The sequence below is a fragment of the Leptodactylus fuscus genome, chromosome 1 (genome assembly GCF_031893055.1).
Source record: "Leptodactylus fuscus isolate aLepFus1 chromosome 1, aLepFus1.hap2, whole genome shotgun sequence".
Taxonomy (NCBI): Eukaryota; Metazoa; Chordata; class Amphibia; order Anura; family Leptodactylidae; genus Leptodactylus; species Leptodactylus fuscus.
In genome coordinates, this window is record NC_134265.1 from 355,763,902 (window position 1) to 355,788,361 (window position 24,460).

At 42.2% G+C, this 24,460-nt stretch overlaps 1 protein-coding gene across 1 annotated transcript in view; it reads left to right on the forward strand.

The window, feature by feature from the left end:
* Positions 1-18,738, forward strand: part of LOC142203986 (vomeronasal type-2 receptor 116-like) — a 37,219-nt gene extending 18,481 nt beyond the window's left edge. Inside the window, exons 3-5 of the mRNA XM_075275550.1 lie at positions 12,442-12,565; positions 14,378-14,759; positions 18,621-18,738. Coding sequence (XP_075131651.1) covers positions 12,442-12,565; positions 14,378-14,759; positions 18,621-18,738 — 624 coding nt within the window. The remainder of the gene's footprint in view (positions 1-12,441; positions 12,566-14,377; positions 14,760-18,620) is intronic.
* Positions 18,739-24,460: the final 5,722 nt, after the last annotated feature.

Sequence of the window (24,460 nt, forward strand, 5' to 3'; positions counted from 1 at the left end):
GTCCTGGAAAGGAGAGAAAAATCTGTATCCAGACATTTCTGGCAATAGCTTATCTACAACTTCAAAAAATGGCAAATTAAAACTAAATTTTATTGATAAAATTTAAAATAGTGTCGGAGTCGTATTCGACTATATCCTGGATCAATGAGTCAGTCCAAATTAATGCGCATGTTTGTGCACAATTGCTAAAAATGAGACAGACACTGAGTTTCCGTATCAATATCAGCTAGATGCTCTTCTCAGCCCTTCCAAACAGCATTGCTGACGTTTATTCAAAGCTCACACACACTTATTAGACAAAGCAAGGAGGAGTTAATGAATCTTTGACATTCCTGAGTGTTGTCCATCTCTCATTGGCTTCAGACCTCTGACATCCAGCTGGGCACCGCCTCCTCTGACCTAAGAATTCCACCACGAGGCATGGCAAACAGGAAATAAGCTCCATCTTGGTTTTAAGATCCTTTGTCTCAGAGCTAGTTAACCTCATTGAGGAAAAAATAGTATTTCTATGACATAACATACAATATAAAGTATAAGAATCTTAATTCATGTTCTCAGACTTGACAATAGAATGTCTCAGAAAGATGAAAGACAGAAACAGAGGTCTTCCTCTCTATACCAGAGGTGATTTGGCATGCTTGTAGTCAGCGAAATTTTTTATCTAGAGCTGCAGACCTGCCTTTTTTTCACACATTTGGGTTCATTTGTAACTAGAGATGAGCGAACAGTGAAATATTCAATATTTGTTTCGAATAGCCGCTCAATATTCGACTACTCAAATCGAATATCGAATCCTATTATAGTCTATGGGGGAGAAATGCTCGCTTCACAGGTAGGCAACATTCGATCAAATTGAACTTACCAAGTCCACGAGTGAGGGTCGGGCTGGATTCTTTGAGAAGTCTTCTCCGTGCAGCGTCCCTGCGGTGTCTTCCGGCTCTGAATTCACTCTGCCAGGCATGGGGCCTGGGCAGAGCCGACTGAGCATGCCCGCACTACAAGAAAATGGCTGCTTATGGTCAAAGCGGCCATTTTCTTGTAGTGCACGCATGCGCAGTCAGCTCTGCCCAGGCCCGATGCCTGGCAGAGTGAATTCAGAACTGGAAGACGCCGTGGGGAGAAGACTTCTAAAGGTAGGAGAAGAAAAAGCGTTGATTGTCCGACAGTATAGCATTCGGCCAATCAATGCTGCTTCTGCATCGAACTTTTACATTCGATCAAATAGAACTTACCGAGTCCACGAGTGAGGGTCGGGCTGGATTCTCCGAGAAGTCTTCTCCGTGCAGCGTCCCCGCGACATCTTCCAGCTATGAATTCACTCTGCCAGGCACCGCACTACAAGAAAATGGCGCTTACAGTCAAAGCGGCCATTTTCTTGTAGCGCGGGCATGCGCAGTCGGCTCTGCCCAGGCCCGATGCCTGGAAGAGTGAATTCAGAGCCGGAAGATGTCGCGGGGACGCTGCACGGAGAAGACTTCTAAAGGTAGGAGAAGAACCAGCGTTGATTGGCCGACTGTATAACATTCAGAGAATCAACGCTGTTTCTGCATCAAATTTTTCCATTCGAATAGTGAGTGGTACTCGATCGAGTACGAGTATTTTGAATACCTTAGTATTCAATCGAATACCTACTCGATCGAATACTACTCGCTCATCTCTATTTGCAACCAGTTTAGTGAGCAATAGCAACTGAAGCTGTGTTGGTTGAGCAGCGTCGAGCCGGTGCTTTCCACAGTTAATTTGCATATATCTTGATGTGCATCTATGCTTTCTATCCATATGGCTCTTTTGCTCATGCTACCCATAATATAAGCGGTTTGTGGAGCCATATAGTGTGGAGATGTTTTATCTATTGGGGCCATTATCCCAATAAGATATAGTGTTTGATGGGATGTTCCGTGTATATGAGATAAACGGCCTTTAATGAGATTTTTTGTTTCCACACTATCTATTGCAACATTTAATTGAACCTATATATACGCCGGGGTAACATATTTTCCTGAGGTATCCCAAAACATCTGTACATTGAGGTTCAATAAGAGAATATTAGTTTGCTACTGATAGCTGTTATATTGCTCCTTGGTGGTCAAGATATTACTGTACCATAGAAATCTGTAGCAAAAAGGAAAAATCACTCCTTCACGATATTTCATTATACATTTATATCCGGGACATTCTATTTTAAAAATGATCAATAAAATTTAGTTTTATTTTGCCATTTTTTGAAGTCATATATTTGTCAAATTCATTCCCCAGATTGGTGTTGTTTGAATAGCTTATCTACACCGAACACAAAAGATTCGGTAATTGGATTCTATTCCTAGACCTCTAACTTCGGGGAGAATTAGAAATTCCAAAAACACATAAAATGGTTGGACAATCCCACTGAAATTTAGTTCAATCGCACTAACTGTTAGACATGAGAGGAAAATCTGCCCTACTGAGCTTATTGTAGATTCCAAGGTTATAGAGATTTTACTCTTTAAGCCCCTTGTGATATGTTTATGCCTCAGACCCTCCATCGTTGCTGCAGCCCACCTTTGCAGCCTTTCTACAGTATATTACCTTTGTCTTTTTGTAGGTTGGGTCTCTAGGACTGGACACAGTTTTCCAGATGTGACCTCAGCAGAGCTCTATACCGCAGGATTGCAATCTATCTCTTCCTATTGGTTATACACAGTCCAGTCCTATTAATGTGACCACCGCCTACTTTTGACGTCAATGTTAAATAACCAATGGCAGAAGGCGCGTGTCATCAGCCATCTGGGTGCACTCATCATTGTGGAAGGAACGATGGATCAACACAAGTATACATCCATCTTTGCAGACCGTGTTCACCCCTACATGCAAAATGGTTTTCCTCAGGATGATGGCATCTACCAGCAGGACAATCTGATGTGTCATAAAGCTCACAGTGTATGTGCGTGGTTCGAGGAGCACCAGGATGAGTTTACTGTACTCCCTTGGCAAACAAATTCCCCGGACTTGAACCCAATCGAGAATCTGTGGGACCACCTCGATCGGGCTGCTCGCGCCATGGATGCTCAACCACGAAATTTAGCGCAGCTGGCCAACTGGAGTTGGCATGGCTCAACATCCCAGTGACCATCATCACATCCACTCTCTTCCTGCACGTCTCGCAGCGGTCCGCTCTGAAAAAGGTTGCTATTCTGGATTTTGACAGGTGGTCACATTAATGTGACTGGACTGTGTACCTCTAGCTTTACAGCTGAACATCTTACTGGTTATACTTGTAGTTATACAGCTGAGCTGCCTACTGGTTATACCTCTAGCTATACAGCTGAGCCTCCTACTGGTTATACCTCTGTATATGTAGATGAGCATCCTACTGGTTATACCTCTAGCTATAAAGCTGAGCCTCCTACTGGTTATACCTCTGTATATGTAGCTGAGCATCCTACTGGTTTTACCTCTGTATATGTAGCTGAGCATCCTACTGGTTATACCTCTGTATATGTAGCTGAGCATCCTACTGGTTATACCTCTGTATATGTAGCTGAGCATCCTACTGGTTATACCTCTATCTATACAGCTGAGCCTCCTACTTGCCTTCCCTGCTGTCTAGATGCACAGTTGACTAATTTTGAAGCTGTCTAATCCAAGGACCCCTAAGGGCTTGTACACACGGAGTTAACAAGAGCGTATTTTAGCATAATACACGTGCCTCATTTTTGGCACTTTTTTTTTACATGTGTAAAAGATTTCATTGAAGTCAATGGGAGTGTTATTTTTACACTTGTATTCTATACACGTGTATTATGCTAAAATACGCTTATGTTAACTCCGTGTACAAGCCCTAGGTCCTAGTTAATACAAAGCTACCAATATTATACTTAGATAGAGGGCTCCTTCTCCCCAAGTGCATTATTTTGCATTTGTAAACACTAAACCTTCTCCATTCTTAGGCCCATTCCTCCAGTAAGACAAGATATTGAAACTCCTCTAGAATTTTAAATTGAACAGAATTGTCTCATTGGAAAATAGACAAATGTTACCTAGCAAACCTTCTCCTACATCACCTACAACAATATTAAGAAGAATAGGACTCAGGACTTGTCTATCCTCAGACTACACGCCATTAACCCCTTAACACATTTTCACTTTCATATACATCAGGTAGCGTGGTTAGTTACCACATCCCCACATACATGTACATGACAGTGATCAGCGGGCTCAGAAGCAGAGCCTATGCGATTACCATGGGAGCTACAGCTGTATCTGACAGCCAGGCTCCCACTGCAAGACTGATAACACTGATCCCTGCTGTCTAACCCTTACAATGCCACAGTCAATAGTGATCTAGGCATCTTAGGTGTTTCTACCATGGGCAGAATCTAGAATTGGTGTTAGATGTAACTCACAACTAAAACCCGGCTCCTTAACCTCCAATCAAAGCTAAGCTCTGATCGGAGGTTTTAATTGCAGCATCCAAGGGGTTCCAGCATGCAAAATGTCTCCCTTGGCACCCTCTTTAGCGGGATCAGGTGGTATCCATATATATATTTTGCACCCTGGGGTTTGGCTTGTGACCCCAGACTGCCTGGAGCCCCAGTACCTGGTTGATCCTGCCAAGTGGTGAGGAAATCAGCCTATTCGTCAGCATAGACTGACTTCCTCTATAGACAGCAATACACATGTATTGCAGTCTATAGTGCTGAATCAGCAATTATTGCATCATTGATTTAAGTCTCCTACTAGGATATGACTGAAAAGTAAAAAAAATAAAATAAAATAAAAAAGTAGTGAACTGTATGAAAAAAAAAAAATTAATAATTAATCAAAAAAATGATTTTTTGCCATCTTGCCTTAAAAAAATCCTATAAAAGGTGATCAAAAAGTCACATGTACCCCAAAATAGTACCAATAAAAAGCAAAGGTTGTCTTTCAAAAAATAAGTTCTCAATCAACTCTGTCAATTGAAAAAAAAATTGCTCCACATCTCAGAAGATGGTGATGGTAAAATAATTGATCTCTTTCCCCAAATGGCTTTAGGTTCTGCAAAATTTTTAATGAATAAACAAACAATATAAATGAGGTATCGCTGTAATCGTACCGACCAGCAGAATAAATGTAACATGTTACTTATTCTGTACTAGCTGGTACCCGCGACTTCGTCTGCGGTGATTGTAGCAGTGGGTATATACAGGCGTGGGTAAGGTTTTCGTACTGTGTATAAGGTATGGGATATGAAATGTAACTTTGTATCTTGTTTTTGCTGTAATTTAGAGAATACGTGAGACTTTTGTGTTGAAATTAATTTGTATTTGCGCTGCTATATATACGGTGTTGTGATAAACTTTACATAGTGACTTTGGGACAGAAGTATTTGAAGTTAACCCCTTCCCGTCGATGGCATTTTTTGATTTTGGTTTTTCATTTGTGACTCCCCTCCTTCTAAACCCCATAACTTTTTTATTTCTCCGCTCCCAGAGCCATATGAGGTCTTAATTTTTCTTGGGACAAATTTTTCTTCATGATGCCGCCATTAATTATTCTATATAATGTACTGGGAAGCAGGGATAAAATTCTGAATGGGGTGGATTTGACAAAAAAATGCATTTCTGCGACTTTCTTAGGGGCTTTGGTTTTACGGCGTTCACTATGCAACCAAAATGACCTGTCCCCTGTATTCTGTGTTTCGTTACGATTCTGGGGATACCAAATTTATATGGTTTTATTTACATTTTGACTCCTTAAAAAAATCCAAAACTGTGTTAAAACATTTTTTTTTTAAAAGTCATCATATTCAGACAGCTGTAACTTTTTTATACGTCCGTGTACGGGGATGCATAGAGCGTATTTTTTTTGCGGGGTTGGGTGTACTTTTTAGTTCTACCATTTTCGGGAAATGTTATTGCTTTGATCACTTGTTATTCAAATTTTTATCAGAATCAAAAGAGTGAAAAAACGGCGGTTTGGCACTTTTGACCATTTTTCCCGCTATGGCGTTTACCGAACAGGAAAAATATTTGTATAGCTTTGTAGAGCGGGCGATTTCAGACACAGGGATACCTAACATGTATGTGTTTCACAGTTTTTAACTACTTTTATATGTGTTCTAGGGAAAGGGGGGTGATTTGAATTTTTAATCCTTTTTATTTGTTTTTATATTTTTTTTTACTTTTTTTAAAACTTTTTTTTTTGCATTTATTAGACTTCCTAGGGGTATTGACATGGGTGGGGGGTGTCGCAGATTGTCAGAGCGATGGGGGTCGGCAAACATGGCTGCTCCGGAGCGTTAAAGAGCGCCTCCTGGAGTATCGTTATGGGGAGGGGCAAAGTGGTAAAGTATATGTATATGAGATTGTGTGGGGTTAGGGGCGAGGCTGCAGAGGGCAATAGGAATTTTGTGGCTTGCTATGGTCCAAAGTGTGTGAGATTGCAGAGATGGTGGTGTGAGTTTGGGTTTTGTGGGGGTCCTGGCACAAACGTATGTGCGCTATTGTGACGAAAAGTAGCCTATTGCGCAATCGAGTGTAGTGACTATGTTTGTGGAAAATTTCAGCCAAATCGGTCGAGCGGGTTTTGCGTGATTGAGGAACAAACATCCAAACATCCAAACATCCAAACATCCAAACATCCAAACACACAAACCCACAAACATCCAAACTCACAAACTTTCACATTTATAATATTAATAGGATACCGCTTGGAAAAAAAATATTCTATAAGTTATAAGCACCCCATATAAGTGGTGTCATTACAAAATACATCTCACCCCACATACAACAAGCCCTGGTCATATCACCAGAGAAATAAAGAAAATATACAAAAACTCCAAAAATCGCCAAATCTTTACAACACAACTGGCTCTGGCAGGATGGTAATGTATCAGCTGTGTGAGCGTATATCAGAGGAACCAACCCATCATAGGAGCTACTGGGGATATAGTAGGAAATTTGGTGTTTGCAATGTACCCCGCACAGCTTACATATTCACATCTGGTATACTAATACTCACTACAACCCTTCATTTCACTTTTCTGGCACCTTAGAGGTTCTGCAAACATGACATGGTGTCCAGATACCAAACATATAAGTAAACACTTCAAAAGCCACATAGCGCTCCTTCGTATCTGCACCCTCAGTGCGCCCAAACAGCAGGATAACCCAGGATAACGCACCTAATGTCATATGTGGGTATAAACTGGTTTTTGGGCACAGCCGGGCACAGAAGGAAATGAGTGATATTTGGTCTTTGAAGCACAGACTTAGATAGTTTGGTTTTTGGACACCATAACACTTTGCAGAACCCTGAAATGCCAGTAAAGCGGAATCCCTTGACCTGTGACCCCAGTTTGGAAACTACATCACTGAAGGAATTTATCCAGGGGTACAGTGAGCATTTTTAACCCACAAGTGTTGCTAAATGTATCCTATTAATATTATACATGTGAAAGTTTGTGAGTTTGTGGTTTTGTGAGTTTGTGGGTTTGTGTGTTTGGATGTTTGGATGTTTGTTCCTCAATCACACAAAACCCGCTCGACCGATTTGGCTGAAAGTTTCCACAAACATAGTTAATTCACCCGATTGCGTAATAGGCTACTTTTCGTCACAATAGCACGCATACGTTTGTGCCAGGACCCCCACAAAACCCAAACTCACACCACCATCTCTGCAATCTCACACACTTTGGACCATAGCAAGCCCCCAAATTCATATTGCCCTCTACAGCCTCGCCCCTAACCCCACACAATCACATATACATAGACTTTACCACTTTGCCCCTCACCTTAACGATACTCCAGGAGGCTCTCTTTAATGCTCCGGAGCAGTCATGTTTGCCGATCCCCATCGCTCTGACAATCCGCGACACCGCCCACCCATGTCAATACCCCTAGGTGGTCTAAATGCAAAAACAAAAACAAAAAAAAATAAAATAAAATAAAAAGTATTACAAATTCAAATCCCCCCCCCCCCCTTTCCCTAGAACACATATAAAAGTAGTTAAATACTGTTAAACATACATGTTAGGTGTCCCTGTGTCCGAAATCGCCCGATCTACAAAGCTATACAAATATTTTGCCTGGATGCTTAACACCGTAGCGGCAAACATACTGAAAAGTCCAAAACCGCTGTTTTTTTCACTATTTTCATTATCATACAAATATCAATCAAAAGTGATCAAACCAATAGCATTTCCCGAAAATGCAACAACTAAAAACTACACCTGGCCCCGCAAAAAAACACATCCCCCGACACAGACGTATACAAAAGTGACTGCTGTCAGAATATGGCAACATGTCAACACACTGCTGGCAGAAAATAACAAATCATACAATGTCGTATATCCAAGTATATTCACTTGTAATCCCTCTGTCCCAAATACACTATGTACAGTTTATACCAACACCGTATAGCAGCTCAAATACAAATTACATTCAACACAAAAGTTTCATGTGCTCTCAGAATTACAGCAAAAACAAGATACAAAGTTACATTTCATATCCCATACCTTATACACAGTACAAAAACCTTACCCGCACCTGTATATACCCACTTCTACAATCACCGCAGACGAAGTCGCGGGTACCAGCTAGTTATCCGTAAATGAATACACAGCTGATGGTGAATGATGAAAATGAAATTTTTCCCAGAATGTAATTTCATTGTGTAATATGTTGTGTCTGGCTTGTATTATAGACCAATGTTCCAAAAGCTGTTGTGCCTGGGATACCTGTTTACCAGGTTTTGCAGTGTGTGTCTCTGCTGACACAAGCTGGGTACAACGTATCGGGCACTGAAATGGCATATTTATGGAGAAATTGCAATTTTAACTTTTCATTATCAGCTGCGCATTCCTTTCTGCAATAATGCTCAAGGGTTAAAAATGCTTGCTATCCACTTGATTAAGGCGATATTGTCATTCCTTAGGGAGAGACCACCATGTAGGTGTGTGGAGTCTTATAAAGCCATTTTCGCTGCACTGTTGGATTGTGGGAAGAATATGCAAATGTGTTTCCCAGGATGTAAACTATATCTGATTTATTTACTTATTTATTTTTTTATTTTATTTATATATTTTTTATCTTTTTACTTTTATTTTTTATTTATTTATTTATTTGTTTGTTTTATTTATTTATTTTTTGTGGATATAGTAACACCTGACTATGTAGATGCGCTGTGTCTGCTGCTTGTTTATCAACATGCAGGTTTACACATGCGCACTGGGTAGTCTGGGTGGATGCCAGCATTTGGTATGCCACACATGACTTTAGTTTACTCTGTGCGTACAGGGATATACTATGATTGATATATTCAGCCTGGGAAGGCATGTTTTTTCTGATTTTGCGCAGTAGTCACTTGTGGACACTGCGATGTATGAATAAACGCCCATGATACTAGTGAAAGCAAGTGGATGTTCCTCCTCCTCATATTTATAAATATTTTTATATATGGTGTGATCTTTTTACATATATGTATCACTTATATTGATCTGAAAAATGTTACTACATCATCGTATATTTATAACACTTTGCTACACTGTATCTTTCACTCCACCTAAGTGTGTTTTGATGTTGTGATACATTGTTTCCACATGCTGAGTAATTAATTGTAATTATGCACCATATGATGTGGTTGTTATTTGTACTGCTGTTTTTCCCACTTCTTTGCTTGAAAAAGGTTCAGATAAGAACCGAAACGTCGCTGCTTGGAATAAACCCACACTTTTTCTAAATATTGGAGTGCTGCCATTTTTTCCATTTCTTAGATAGATAGATAGATAGATAGATAGATAGATAGATAGGAGATAGATAGATAGGAGATAGATAGATAGATAGATAGATAGATAGATAGATAGAAGATAGATAGATAGATAGATAGATAGATAGATAGATAGATAGGAGATAGATAGATAGATAGGAGATAGATAGATAGATAGATAGATAGATAGATAGATAGATAGGCGATAGATAGTGTAAGGGAATTGTTAAGACAGCTATTCCCAGAAATGTTAAACCCTGGGAGGGGCACAAGGGACAGTGAGCCCTAAGCTGAAGCCCCCAACTTTCCCTTCCTATTGCCAGACCCTATCCTAGGTAATAGGCGACAACCACGAGGACAGTCCCTCCCTGAATACGTGAAACACAAAAAGCAGACAAGACGAACAACAACAATGGAAGGTCAGCTAGCCAAGGGTCAGTAACAGTAGAGCGATGAAGTGCCAAATCGGATTCAAAAAGAATAGTCAATGAGGAAAGCCAAAGGTCAAGTATAATAGTATAAGCAAAATAGGGACAGTAAGAGCAGGTATGCACACGGCAATAACAAGCACTGGTGTGAATGGGAGCCAAGGCTAAATAGGGAGGAAGAACCCGCCCATAGAGTTGACAGGAAGGCAGGCTGTCAATCACTGGCAAGACAAAATTAACCACTTAATGGACAGAGGCAACAAGGGCAGAAGACGGGTGTGGTGCAATCACAGAACTAGAGCAGAGTTCACACAGTGCGACCAAAAACTTTAAGCCAAGACCCAAACTGCACATGCCTCCTGTGCCGCAGCACACGAGCAGAGGGTGGTGCAGTGACCCGAACAGGCAGAGATGTTACAGATAGATAGATAGATAGATAGATAGGAGATAGATATGAGAGATAGATAGATAGGAGATAAATAGATAGATAGATAGATAGATAGATAGATAGATAGATAGCAGATACAGTGTTGGCCAAAAGTATTGACACCCCTGCAATTCTGTCAGATAATACTTGTGTTCTTCTAGAAAATGATTGTAATCACAAATTCTTTGGTATTATCTTCATTTAATTTGTCTTCAATGGAAACCTACAAAAAGAATTGTCAAAAAGCCAAATTGGATAGAATTCCACACCAAACATAAAAAGGGGGTGTACAAAAGTATTGGCACTGTTTGAAAAATCATGTGATGCTTCTCTAATTTGTATAATTAACAGCACCTGTTACTTACCTGAGGCACCTAACAGGTGGTGGCAATAACTAAATCACACTTGCAGCCCATTGAAATGGATTATAATTGACTCAACCTCTGTCCTGTGTCCTTGTGTGACCACATTGAGCATGGAGAAAAGAAAAAAGACCAAAGAACTGGCTGAGGACTTGAGAAGCAAAATTGTGAGGAAGCATGAGCAATCTCAAGGCTACAAGTCCATCTCCAAAGACCTGAATGTTCCTGTGTCTATCGTGCGCAGTGTCATCAAGAAGTGTAAAGCCCATGGCACTGTGGCTAACCTCCCTAGATGTGGCCGCAAAAGAAACATTGACGAGAGATTTCAACGCAAGATTATACGGATGGTGGATAAAGAACCTCGACTAACATCCAAACAAGTCCAAGCTGCCCTGCAGTCCGAGGGTACAACAGTGTCACCCCGTACTATCCAGCGTCAGCGTCTGAATGAGAAGGGACTGTATAGTAGGAGACCCAGGAAGACCCCACTTCTTACCCAGAGACATAAAAAAGCCAGGCTGGAGTTTGCCAAAACTTACCTGAGAAAGCCAAAACCGTTCTGGAAGAATGTTCTCTGGTCAGAGGAGACAAAAGTAGGAAAAGGCATCAACATAGAGTTTACAGGGAAAAAAGAGGCCTTCAAAGAGAAGAAGACGCCCCCTACAGTCAGACATGGCGGAGGGTCCCTGATATTTTAGGGTTGCTTTGCTGCCTCTGGCACTGGACTGCTTGACCGTGTGCATGGCATTATGAAGTCTGAAGATACCAACACATTGTGCAGCATCATGTAGGGCACAGTGTGAGAAAGCCGGGTCTCCCTCAGAGGTCATGGGTCTTCCAGCAGGACAATGACGCAAAACACACTTCAGGTCAGCACTAGAAAATGGTGGTGAGAGAAAGCCCTGGAGACTTGTAAAGTGGCAGCAATGAGTCCAGCCCTGAATCCCATAGAACACCTGTGGGGGAGGGGGAGAGATCTCTTGGGGGCAGTTTGGAGAAGGCCCCCTTCACATCTCAGGGGGGACCGCGAGCAGTTTGCCAAAGAAGAATGGTCTAAGATTCCAGCAGAGCCTTGTAAGAAACTCATTGCTGGTTAGCGGAAGCGGTTGTGCGCAGTTATTGTGTCTAAAGGTTGTGCTACCAAGTATTAGGCTGAGGGGGGTCAATACTTCTGTCCGGACCAGTTTTGGAGTTTTGTGTAAAATTATCAATGATTTGACTTTTTTTCATTCTCTTTTGTGTTTTTTCATTGCAAGCAAAATAAATGAAGATATTACCAAAGAGTTTGTGCTTGTAATCATTATCTGGAAGACACTGAGTATTATGTCACAGAATTGCAGGGGGGCCAATACTTTTAGCCAACACTGTAGATAGATAGATAGATAGATAGATAGATAGATAGATAGATAGATAGATAGTAACAATGGAATCAATCAGTATCTATCATGTAATAGAGAAAAACTTAATGATGTTTATGTTTTTTTTTGTACCATTATAGACGCCAAAGTCTCGCTGTAATGATCGATGTTCTCCAGGATTCAGAAAGGCTCCTAATGGAGGATATCATGTCTGCTGTTATGACTGTGTCCCGTGTTCTGAGGATGAAATGTCCAATAAAACAGGTAAGAATATATTCTACTACAGATATACCATCATGTAGACACAAACAGAGGCTGAAACTTATGCAGGTAAAATTACCAAGAATGGACATTGAGATTCCCACAGAGTGAATATGAGATGTCACAGCGGGGATTCGCTAAAACCTACAATATATAAAGTTATAAGAAAAAAGGTCTGCCCTCTCCTAATCCTATAGTTCTATATATCTGGTTCTGGGAAGGGTTTAAAATTGGGTAAAATCAACTTCAGATGAACAACACAAGATAAATTATTTATCAAAACTAACCCAAAGCCTGAACTGTCATTGGGATTTCTGTCACCCAGGCAGCAGGTCAGGACATCTAAATATATAAAAATGACTTGTTGATGCCGCACTGACAACCAGCGTAAAGTACAACCCCCCAATAATAATATAATTTACCGATATAGCGCCAACATATTCCGCAACACTTTACAAATAGTAGGGTTCAAGTAGAGACAACATGAAACATTACAGAGTAATAATTCAGTTCACACAATGGGAGTGAGGGCCCTTACAATCTGTGAGTTAGAGGGGACTGCTGACTGCTTCCATAGGAATTAAGAGGACAAGTAGCCATCAGATGTCCATGAATAATTGGTCATCAGTCAGGATTGGCACCTTTATAAAAGCCAGACATTATGTTCACTGGTCTGAAACATTTAGATGTGTTAGGAGGAAAGACATCAGCAATGATCTTAAAAAAGCAATTGTTGATGCCTGTAAATCTGCAAAGGGTTATAAGTAGAGTTGAGTGATCGGGATCGGAAAAGATCGAATTCCGATCAGCGATCGAGTAAATTTCACGATCGCGATTGGAATTCCGACCCGATCTTTTCCAGCGGGATCGAGATCGGAGGTTATCTCAAGATCGGCTCAACCGTAAGAGTGACTTTTCCCATAGAGAAGCATTGACTAGGGTTGAGGATCAGGATTGTAAAAGATCGGATTCCGATCGGCGATCGAGCAAATTTCACGATCGAGATCGGGATCGAGATCGGCTGGAAAATGATTGGAAATCGGATTTTAAAATCGATCTTGAAATCTCAAGATCGGCTCAACCCTAGTTATAAGACCATTTTCCCCAATTTGGAAGCCATCATTCTACAGTGAGAAAGATTCTTTACTATTAGAAAAAATTCTAGACAATTGACAATATTTCCAGAGGTGAATGTACCAGCAAATTCAGCACAAGATCAGACCATGTGATGTTCAGAGAAATTTCCATTTTGGGGCTGAGACATGCAGGTGATTTGTGAAGAAGTGAGATCTTTATGAAGACTGGCATACAATACGCCAGCTTTAATCAATCTGCCCAAATGATTTCAACCACAACGGCAAATCTACAACAGAATGACTGATAAAAAAAATCTATTGAGTTGTTGTGAAGGCCGAATCACAGAGATCATGTGGTGGGAGCTTAAGAGATCTATACAGAAGTGAATGGTCACAAACCTCTATGATCTGAAGCAACACTCTAAATAAAAGGTGCCCAAAACTCCTCCAGAAGGATGATAAAGTGATAAAGTCCACATTTCAGTTGTGTGTTGTTCTACATCTAAGGTTGGATTTACCAGATTTTAGAATCTTCTATGAGCTCTGATGTCTTATAATGTAAAACCATAAAAATCAAAGAGGATGGATTTTGTATGTCTCAGGACTGTCCATCATATCTAGTTATTTTTTCTACATGTTGTAGCTAGGAAGACATGGCGATCACTATACTGTATATAATACTGCAATATTATTATACTCTGGGTCCTCATAGATAATATATTTTTTACTGTAATTGTAGACAGTGACAGCTGTTATAAGTGTCCTGAAGAAGAGTGGCCTGATGAGAAGAAAGTGAAATGTATCCCCAAGACCTACGAGTTTCTCTCCTACGAGAAGGACATTTTGGTTTCAGTTTTTATCTCATTATCTTTACTTTTTTCTATTATAACTTTGCTGATATTGGGAATCTTCATCTATAACTGGGACACTCCAATTGTGAAAGCCAATAACCGGACTGTGAGCTTCATCCTCCTGGTCTCCATCTTGCTCGGCTTCCTCTGTGTCTTCTTCTTCCTTGGTCGTCCAGTGGCCATAACCTGCTTACTGAGACAAACATCATTTGGGATCTTCTTTTCCATTGGTGTCTCTTCTGTTCTGGCCAACAGTTTTAATGAGGCCAAGTACATCACCTTCAGCATGCTGCTGTTCTGTAGTGTCTGGATGGCCATGATCCCGGCTTATCTGAGCACCAGAGGGAAATACATGGTGGCCGTGGAGATATTTGCTATGCTGACCTCATGTGCTGGCATTCTTTGTTGTATATTTATCCCCAAACTCTATGTTCTGCTTATAACACCAGGTTTGAACTCAAGAATTATAATTATTAAGAAAAATTAGTGATAAATATAATACAACTATTAAACTAGGTTAAAGGGGTTGTCTACAATTTTCAGGACTTGGGGCCGAGGCTAGGGGAGGTGAAAAACAACAACAACAAAATCACACAAGCAAAAAATTATAATACAATTTCAGCATCACAAACAATAAAATATTACATGTAATCCATGTTGTAAAAAGAGGTTAAAACCTCCAAAATATCAAGGACACATGAAAGACTAGCTTACACATTTAGGGGTAAAAACAACTAACCCCTTAAGGTAAGTTCACACAGGTTTTTTGGTCCAGAACGTAAGGTGGAGGCTGCCTTAGGTTCCGGAGCAAAATACGGGTAGCTGCGAATGGATGCTGATGCAGTACACCGGCATCCAGTCGCCCACTCTGACCCGGATTAGGTCCAAAAGAATGGGCCTAGTTGGGAGGAAGTGACTTCAGGCGGATGTCACGAGGCGCATGTCGCTTCTTTATTCCAGGAGCCGGAACAAACGTCTCCCGGAAAAAAAGAACTGACCATCTCCCATTAATTTCAATGGGAGCCATCTTAAAATTTGCCGGCAGGACTCAATACATGTCACTCAGTACTGAAGTCACATGATCAGTCACATAAATTCATAGTTCCTGGGAAATATGAAATTGAAAATCATACCGGCATTTTAACAAGAGTATGAAGCAAACACGAATACGCAATGGAAAATGAAGAGAAATATCTTATAGAACAGTATATATTGGATGAAAAAATGCATCTAACACCATCAGTTAACCATGTGAGCACCACAATAGAAAAAAATCTTCTACAGATACTAGATGTTATATCGTTTCAACACTCAGCGTGACAATTATTAAATAAATATGGTGAAATGTTCACATGAACAACCGATAAAATAAAAAAAATTATCACAATGTTATAACATGAAAAATATCAATAAATCAATGAGAAATCAGTCCTAATTAGAGATGAGCGAGAAGCTAAATACTCAATATTTGTTTCAAGTAGCCCCTCAATATTCGACTACTCGAATCGAATATCGAACCCTATTATACTCTATGGGGGAAAAATGCTCGTTTCAAGGGTAGGCAACATTCGATTAAATTATACTTACCAAGTCCACGAGTGAGGGTCGGGCTGGATTCTCCGAGAAGTCTCCTCCGTGCAGCGTCCCCGCGGCGTCTTCTGGCTCTGAATTCACTCTGCCAGGCATCGGACCCGGGCAGAGCCGCCTGCACATGCCCGCACTACAAGAAAATGGTCGCTTACAGTCAAAGTGGCCATTTTTTTGTAGCATGGGCATGCGCAGTCGGCTCTGCCCAGCCCCGATGCCTGGCAGAGTGAATTCAGAGCCGGAAGATGTCGCGGGGACGCTGCACGGAGGACACTTCTAAAGGTAGGAGAAGAACCAGCGTTGATTGGCCGACTGTATAGCATTCGGCCAATCAACACTGGCTCTGCATCAAATTTTTCCATTCGAATAGCGAGTGGTACTTGATCGAATACGAGTATTTTGAATACCGTAGTATTCTATCAAATACCTACTCGATCGAGTACTACTCGCTCATCTCTAGTCCTAATGTTAAGTCCATAAGAAAGTCTACTGTTTAACTTCCTGAAAGCTTCACATTTGAGGAAGAGCTTCCGCCAATCACCTCATTCAATAGGTTTAGGAACATATTCAATAACAAAAAAAAACAAAAAGAGGAAATATCACCTTTATGGGAAGCAATAAAGTGTTTAGATGTATCAGCCATTCCACCAGATATGGATCTACAGTCATGGCCAAAAGTTTTGAGAATGATACAAATATTAATTGTCACATGATCTGCTGCCCTCTGGTATTTATGTGTGTTTGTCAGATGTTTTTATCACATACAGAAATATAATTGCAATCATATTATGAGTAACAAAAGCTTATATTGACAGTTAGAATGAGTTAATGCAGCGTTGCAATATTTGCAGTGTTGACCCTTCTTCTTCAGGACCTCTGCAATTCTCCCTGGCATGCTCTCAATCAACTTCTGGACCAAATCCTGACTGATAGCCGTCCATTCTTGCACAATCAATGCTTGCATTTTGTCAGAATTTGTAGGTTTTTGTTTGTCCACCCGTCTCTTGATGATTGACCACAAGTTCTCAATGGGATTAAGATCTGGGGAGTTTCCAGGCCATGGACCCAAAATCTCTATGTTTTGTTCCCTGAGCCATTTAGTTATCACCTTTGCTTTATGGCAAGGTGCTCCATCATGCTGGAAAAGGCATTGTTGATGGCCAAACTGCTCTTGGACGGTTGGGAGAAGTTGATCTTGGAGGACATTCTGGTACCATTCTTTATTCATGGCTGTGTTTTTAGGCAAGACTGTGAGAGAGCCGATTCCCTTGTCTGAGAAGCAACCCCACACATGAATGGTTTCAGGATGCTTTACAGTTGGCATGAGACAAGACTGGTGGTAGCGCTCACCTCGTCTTCTCCGAATAAGCTGTTTTTCAGATGTCCCAAACAATCGGAAAGGGGATTCATCAGAGAAAATGACTTTACCCCAGTCCTCAGCAGTTCACTCCCTGTACCTTTTGCAGAATATCAGTCTGTCCCTGATGTTTTTTCTGGAGAAAAGTGGCTTCTTTGCTGCCCTCCTTGAAACCAGGCCTTGCTCCAAGAGTCTCCGCCTCACAGTGCGTGCAGATGCACTCACAGCCGCCTGCTGCCATTCCTCAGCAAGCTCTGCACTGCTGGTAGCCCAATCCCGCAGCTGAAACACTTTTAAGAGACGGTCCTGGCGCTTGCTGGTCTTTCTTGGATGCCCTGGAGCCTTTTTGCCAACAATGGAACCTCTCTCCTTGAAGATCTTGATGATGCGATAGATTGCTGACTGAGGTACAATCTTTCTAGCTGCGATACTCTTCCCTGTTAGGCCATTTTTGTGCAGTGCAATGATGACTGCACGTGTTTCTTTAGAGATAACCATGGTTAACAGAAGAGAAACAATGATGCCAAGCACCAGCCTCCTTTTAAAGTGTCCAGTGGTGTCATTCTTACTTAATCATGACAGATTGATCTCCAGCCCTGTCCTTATCAACACCCACACCTGTGTTAATGGAGCAATCATTGAAACAATTTTAGCTGGTCCTTTTAAGGCAGGGCTGCAATGATGTTGAAATGTGTTTTGGGGGATAAAGTTCATTTTCTAGGCAAATATTAACTTTGCAATTGCTGTTAAGCTGATCACTCTTTATAACATTCTGGAGTATATGCAAATGGCCATTAGAAAAACTGAAGCAGTAGACTTGATTCTCAAAATTTTTAGCCATGACTGTAGACCTGAAGCCTTCTGGAGCCCATGAGAGGTAAGTTACAGTGTTTTTTTTTATGTTCTCTCACCTCTCCTAGACCTTTAATCATTATACTTGGGGGTCTAAAAAGACCCCCCGAGTATAATGATAAAGGTTTTTTGGGGGTTTGTGGGCCTGTGGCCTTATTTACTGATTCCCTCTGCCGCTCACAGTTGCCTCTGCAGAAGGACGCCGGCTGTGAGCAGGAGCAAGGATTGGTAAGTAAATAGGGCCCCTTACCTGATGAAGTTACCATCGTAGTTACTTTGTGTAGAGGTTTCTTGCATCCAGCTTATGGACACAAACCCAATGGTGACTCTTACAGCCTCAAGGAGGATTATCTTCTGCCCCAAGCTAAACTACAGACAGCCATGAGAAGGGAATTGCTGCTGTCTGCAGTATTGGACTTTTGCTATGCAGTGCCAGGAGGAACAGGAGAGTAGCCTGACAGAATGAACAAGTTCAGGCCTAGTAGTCAGGTAACTGGATTCCTCTCAGGTCTCCCTGAACCACTATATCCAGCATACTTATCTGAGAGAGGCATGAGAGAAGTAGTAGTGGTGGAGTATTTCATAGAGCCTGTAACATCCATGGGCACCAAGGCTGGGGGATTGGAAAGTGAACTACTACCCCCATCTGGAAGCTGCCGTTACCTCTGTTCCAGTTGCAAAATAAACTGCTACCTGAGGTGTGCCTGCATTGCCATCTGGGCCCTTCTGACCAACTGGCTCAGAGAGGTGATATCCCAACTCCAACTGGAAGAGCCTCTGGGGAACTAATACCATCACCATCCGGTAGAGCTACAGGACTCCCCTCGAAGGTGTTCGACCCACAAGCAAGTCTGGAGTTTTAGGTAGAGTGCACTCGGCCAAGCAAGTAGCATATGACCGGTATATTGCATGTAATAATTTGTGGGAGTTATCTTTCTCCTCTCTATTTATGATGAAGCCAGATTGCTCTTCGTTGATGAGGGAAGGTAGGAGAGGTTGAAGCCTGGCGGCCAACAGTTTGACCCAAAGTTTTAGATCCAAATTAAGTAGGGAAATCGGGTGGTAGCTCCCGCAGTCGGTAGGATCTTTGCCGCTTTTAGCAATGAGCGTTATATGGGCTTCTTGCGTCTGTCTGGGGAGAGGGGAACCTTCAAGTAGGAGTTACAAAATTTTGCAAGTCTGGGTAGTAGGACATTTTCACATTTTCTATAATATAAGACCATCTGGGCCTGGGCTCTTGCCAAGTGAGAAACTTTGTATAAACATTTTGAGTTCCGCGTGGGAGATTGGGTCCAATCACCTATTTGTTTTCTTCATCCACAGCTTTGGTAGGTTTAAAGAGGCCAGAAAGTTGGAAGTGGCTTCTTTGGCATCATTCGCTACGGGTGCATCACAGGGAGGGGAGATGTAAAGTTTGGAATAAAATTTCTGGAAAGCGTTAGCTATTTTGTCAGTGTCTGTAACAATGTTGCCTTTGATTTTGTCTATGTGAGTCTTTGCCTGAGATTTCTTGATCATCTGTGACATCATTTTCCCACCTTTGTCTCCATGTGCGTAGAGGCGAAATTTAAAGAGAAGGTGGTTTTTGCAGTTTGCATATGGAACAGCCCTTTAAGCTTGTCCCTGAGCGCTAAAAGATCAGACAAAGTGGAGGCAAGTCTCATGATTTTATGTGTCCTTTCAAGTGCTCTAATCTGGGCAAGAGAGTCAACTTCTTTTTGTCATTGTTTTTTGATGAGAGTTGCTTTTGAGATAAGAAGACCTCTCACATAGGCCTTGTGCGCTTCCCATGTCGTAATTACAGAGACGTCAGGGGTAGAATTAATCGAGAAATATTCTTTGAGACTTTTAGAGATATCTGAAAGCAAAGAATTATCATTTAGGAGACCGTCATTTAACCTCCAGGACCACTGACGGCGGGATACCTCTCAGATGAGGAAGGAAGGTGCATGGTCTGATATCGTAGCACAATCAATATCTGCGGATTGAGAGAAAGGCAACAAAGTTTGGGAACAGAATAGGTAATCAAGACTCTGGTGCGAATTGTATTTTGGTGAAAAATGGGAGAAGTCCCTCTCGGAGGGGTGGAGAGCTCTCCAAACATCTGTCAGCTGTAAATCCTGGAGGGCTGATGGCCAACTGGGAGATCGCTGATTTGCCTGATGACGAGCCTAGTAGTGGATTCATTGTGACATTCAAGTCGCCACCCAGAATGTCTCCTACCGCAAATTGGCGTAACTCCTGGAGTGCCGATTTTATCCACGAGACTTGACCTTGATTAGGTGCGTAGATGTTAGCAATTGTCACTGGTCTCGAGGCCAGTATCCCTCTCAGAAAGATGAACCTACCATTTGCATCAAAGTGTTGTTGGTGGAGAGTGAAGGGTAACTCACGGAGAATCACGATCAAAAATGAATCGTATCAATTTCTTATTAAATAGTATCACGGAAGGGCAGATGACACTGACTGCCCAAGAAATTAAAACTTGACTTTTATTAGTTTACTTAAAAAACGTTCTAAAAATAGAAACTGCTGATAATACCCTTTGGGGTGACAACTATTTGTGAAGTCATACACAAAATAATTTTATAGAAACATGTGGGGGAGACCTGTCTCTGATATATCCCTTGAGACTGAGAACAACCTCACTCCCTCAATCACATGTACTGCGGGGTATAGTGCTACCAAGCTGCATCCACGGGACCTTGCATAAGGCTCAGCGAGCTCCCCCTCCTCCCCTCTGAGGTTACTGGCCTAACGCCACGCCAACAGAGGGAATGGAAGGACCCACTGGCCAGGTCACCTATTTAAACAGACGGTATATCTTAACTCCCGCACTAGCTACTAATCGCTGACCCTACGCGTTTCCTCCGTATATAGATTCATCAGGGGTCACTAATGTAGAATTCACAATTAAAAGCAGTCACAACTACTCTTTAAGCGGTATAATGGGCTGACCGCTGGCAGGACCGCCGCTCCACATTCAGCGGTGAGTTGCCCTGCACAGACACGGTCTTTTAAACCTCTAGCCCTTCCCACCAAGATCACTCCCTCCAATCGTGGAGCGGTATCAGGCACACCCATCTACGTCACTCAAACTTGTACCTTATTGGGCATCCAGCCGGAGTGTGACGATGAATACACGCCCATCTTGACGTGTTGTTCCACACGTGCTAATTCTTCACGCATGCGCCAGAACTTAGATGCTGAGGACATACTGATGAAATGTCATCTAGTATGTAGCCCACGCGCATGCGCTAGCGTGACAGCCTAGACCGGCATCTTTTTCTTGCTAGCTGGCCTGCTCACGCACGCGCAGGAACTTAAACTTGCATATCAGTGTGTTAAATGTTCATGTCTAGCGCAAGCGCGAGAACTTAGACTCAGCAGATCTACTGACATAATGTTTGTCATATGTCTGCTTCCCACGCATGCGCAAGGACTTAGACTTTTTATCATACATCTACGGCACATACGCGCTAACTTTGGCTACGTAGATCTACTGACATGTTGCAAATCATATGTATCATACCGACGCATGCGTGAAACCTTCGACTTATTATACACATCACTACCCCCGGATAAAACCCCTAGCTGTTAAACCCAACTACCAACAAGATGTACATACTACTCGGGTGCTTTCATACTAAATTTCCAGGTACCACTATAACAATGCCCCCATAGTGGGGTGCATCGTTTAAATAAAGCAACACTGGTGTACCTATACCCACTTGATGTGTGATATCGAGTAGAGATTTCTAAACAAGTGAGAGAACAGCAACATTGTTGCCGGACAGAATTTTTGTATCACAGATCATATACTGATCCTCAGAGAGGACAAATATGCCTACATGGTTTCCTTCCAGTTATTCCTACACATTTTTGATAACAATACAGGGAGGATGTCATAATGTCATACTTTCCCAGGTACAAAGTACCTCAAAATTATTCGATGAAACAGGTGAATTCCAACTGTTCATTAAGTCCTTTTGGTGACAATGAGTCTAATCTATAGATCCATTGGGCTTCCTTCTTTAAAATAAATCTGTCCCAGTCACCTCCTCTTGGCGGTGGTTTTACCACCTCAACCACTTGCACTTTAAGACCTGTAACATCTCCTGAGTGCACTGTACAGAAGTGGCGAGCCACTGAGGTGTCCCTTTCCGCTTCGATGTCACAGATGTGGTCCCTGATTCTCCTTCTCAGCTGCCTCCTGGTCTTACCCACATAATTAAGTGGACATGGGCACCTGAGGAGGTAAACCACCCCCATTGTGGAGCAGTTTGCAAACTCCCTACATTCGAATGATGCCCCCGTAGCAACACTCGAGAACTACGAACTGTTATCAATGAAAGGGCAAGCAGAACATCTGCCACATTTGAAAGATCCCTTTGGTCTACTTTGAGACAACCATGTCTCTTGTCCTGGACTACGTAGCAAAGCACTATGGACTAGTCGGTCTTTAAGGTTTTTACCACGTCTAAAGGTTATCATTGGATTTTTCCCAATCACTTTTGTTAGGTCCTGGTCTGCTTCCAATATACCCCAATACTTTTGTAGAACTTTTCGCACTTCTACATGGTGTGTATCAAATGTACCAATGATTCTTATCGGACCCTGTTCAACATCCTTTTTCCTGGGTACCAACAGTCCACTACGTTCAGTCCTTCTTGCTCTGTCAAATGCCCTAGTTATGACTGGTTTAGGGAAGCCTCTCTTTAAGAAGCGTTCTGTGAGGCCTTTAGATTCCGTCAGAAAGTCTGCATTTGAAGAACAGTTCCGTCTCGCTCTAAGGAACTGCCCTACCAGAATTCCCTTCTTTAGAGGGTCCGGATGGCAACTCTGCCAGCTCAAAAGACTATTCGTCGCTGTGTCCTTCCTATGTACCGTAGTACTGATCCTCCCATTCTCCTGTCTCCTCAACCTGAGATCCAGAAAGGTCACGGAGTCTCTGTCAAAATCCGCCGTGAATCTCAGCCCAAGATCATTTCTATTCAGACCTTCCACGAACCTATCAAACTGACTCCTGGTTCCTCTCCATAAAACAAGAATGTCGTCTATGTATCTGATCCAAAGATCAATACATCCAGACCATTCCACGTTTTCTTCTGAGTGGACTACGGTTTCCTCCCACCAGCCGAGGTACAAGTTAGCGTACGTGGGGGCCACCGGGCTCCCCATCGCTGTTCCCCTCAGCTGGTGGAAGGTCCGCCCCTCAAATGTAAAGACGTTTCTCTCCAGGATGAATTTCAACAGCCGCATGATAAAGTTATTATGATCCTGCAACTGTACCTTTCTGGACCTCAGGTAATAGTGAATGGCTTCATAGCCCTTCTCATGGGGGATCGAGGAGTATAATGCCTCCACATCAAGGCATGCGAAGGGTATCTCTTCTTCCAAAGTCACACCCTCCAACCTATTCAAAACCTCCATGCTGTCCCTGGTATAGGATGCCAGCCCCAGTACAAATGGTCTTAAAATTGTATCCAGGTACGCATAAAAGGAGGCCATGATATGTGCCGGGCTCTATTGAATGATACTGACTGTTACACTGTGATTGACAGAGAAAGAGTGAAGGAGTTCACTGTGGAGTTTAAATCTATACTGGAAGAGGTGTTCCAAATGGAGCTAATTGACAAAAAAGAAAGAGATTTTTTGTGGCCACAACATCCAGTCATGGCCTCCTTTTATGCGCTCCCTAAAATTCACAAGGGGCTTACCCCGCTTAGGGGGAGGCCCATTGTATCGCAGATTGGTAGTATGACTCAGAATGCCAGTAAGTACCTGGATACAATTTTAAGACCATTTGTACTGGGGCTGGCATCCTATACCAGGGACAGCATGGAGGTTTTGAATAGGTTGGAGGGTGTGACTTTGGAAGAAGAGATACCCTTCGCATGCCTTGATGTGGAGGCATTATACTCCTCGATCCCCCATGAGAAGGGCTATGAAGCCATTCACTATTACCTGAGGTCCAGAAAGGTACAGTTGCAGGATCATAATAACTTTATCATGCGGCTGTTGAAATTCATCCTGGAGAGAAACGTCTTTACATTTGAGAGGCGGACCTTCCACCAGCTGAGGGGAACAGCGATGGGGAGCCCGGTGGCCCCCACGTACGCTAACTTGTACCTCGGCTGGTGGGAGGAAACCGTAGTCCACTCAGAAGAAAACG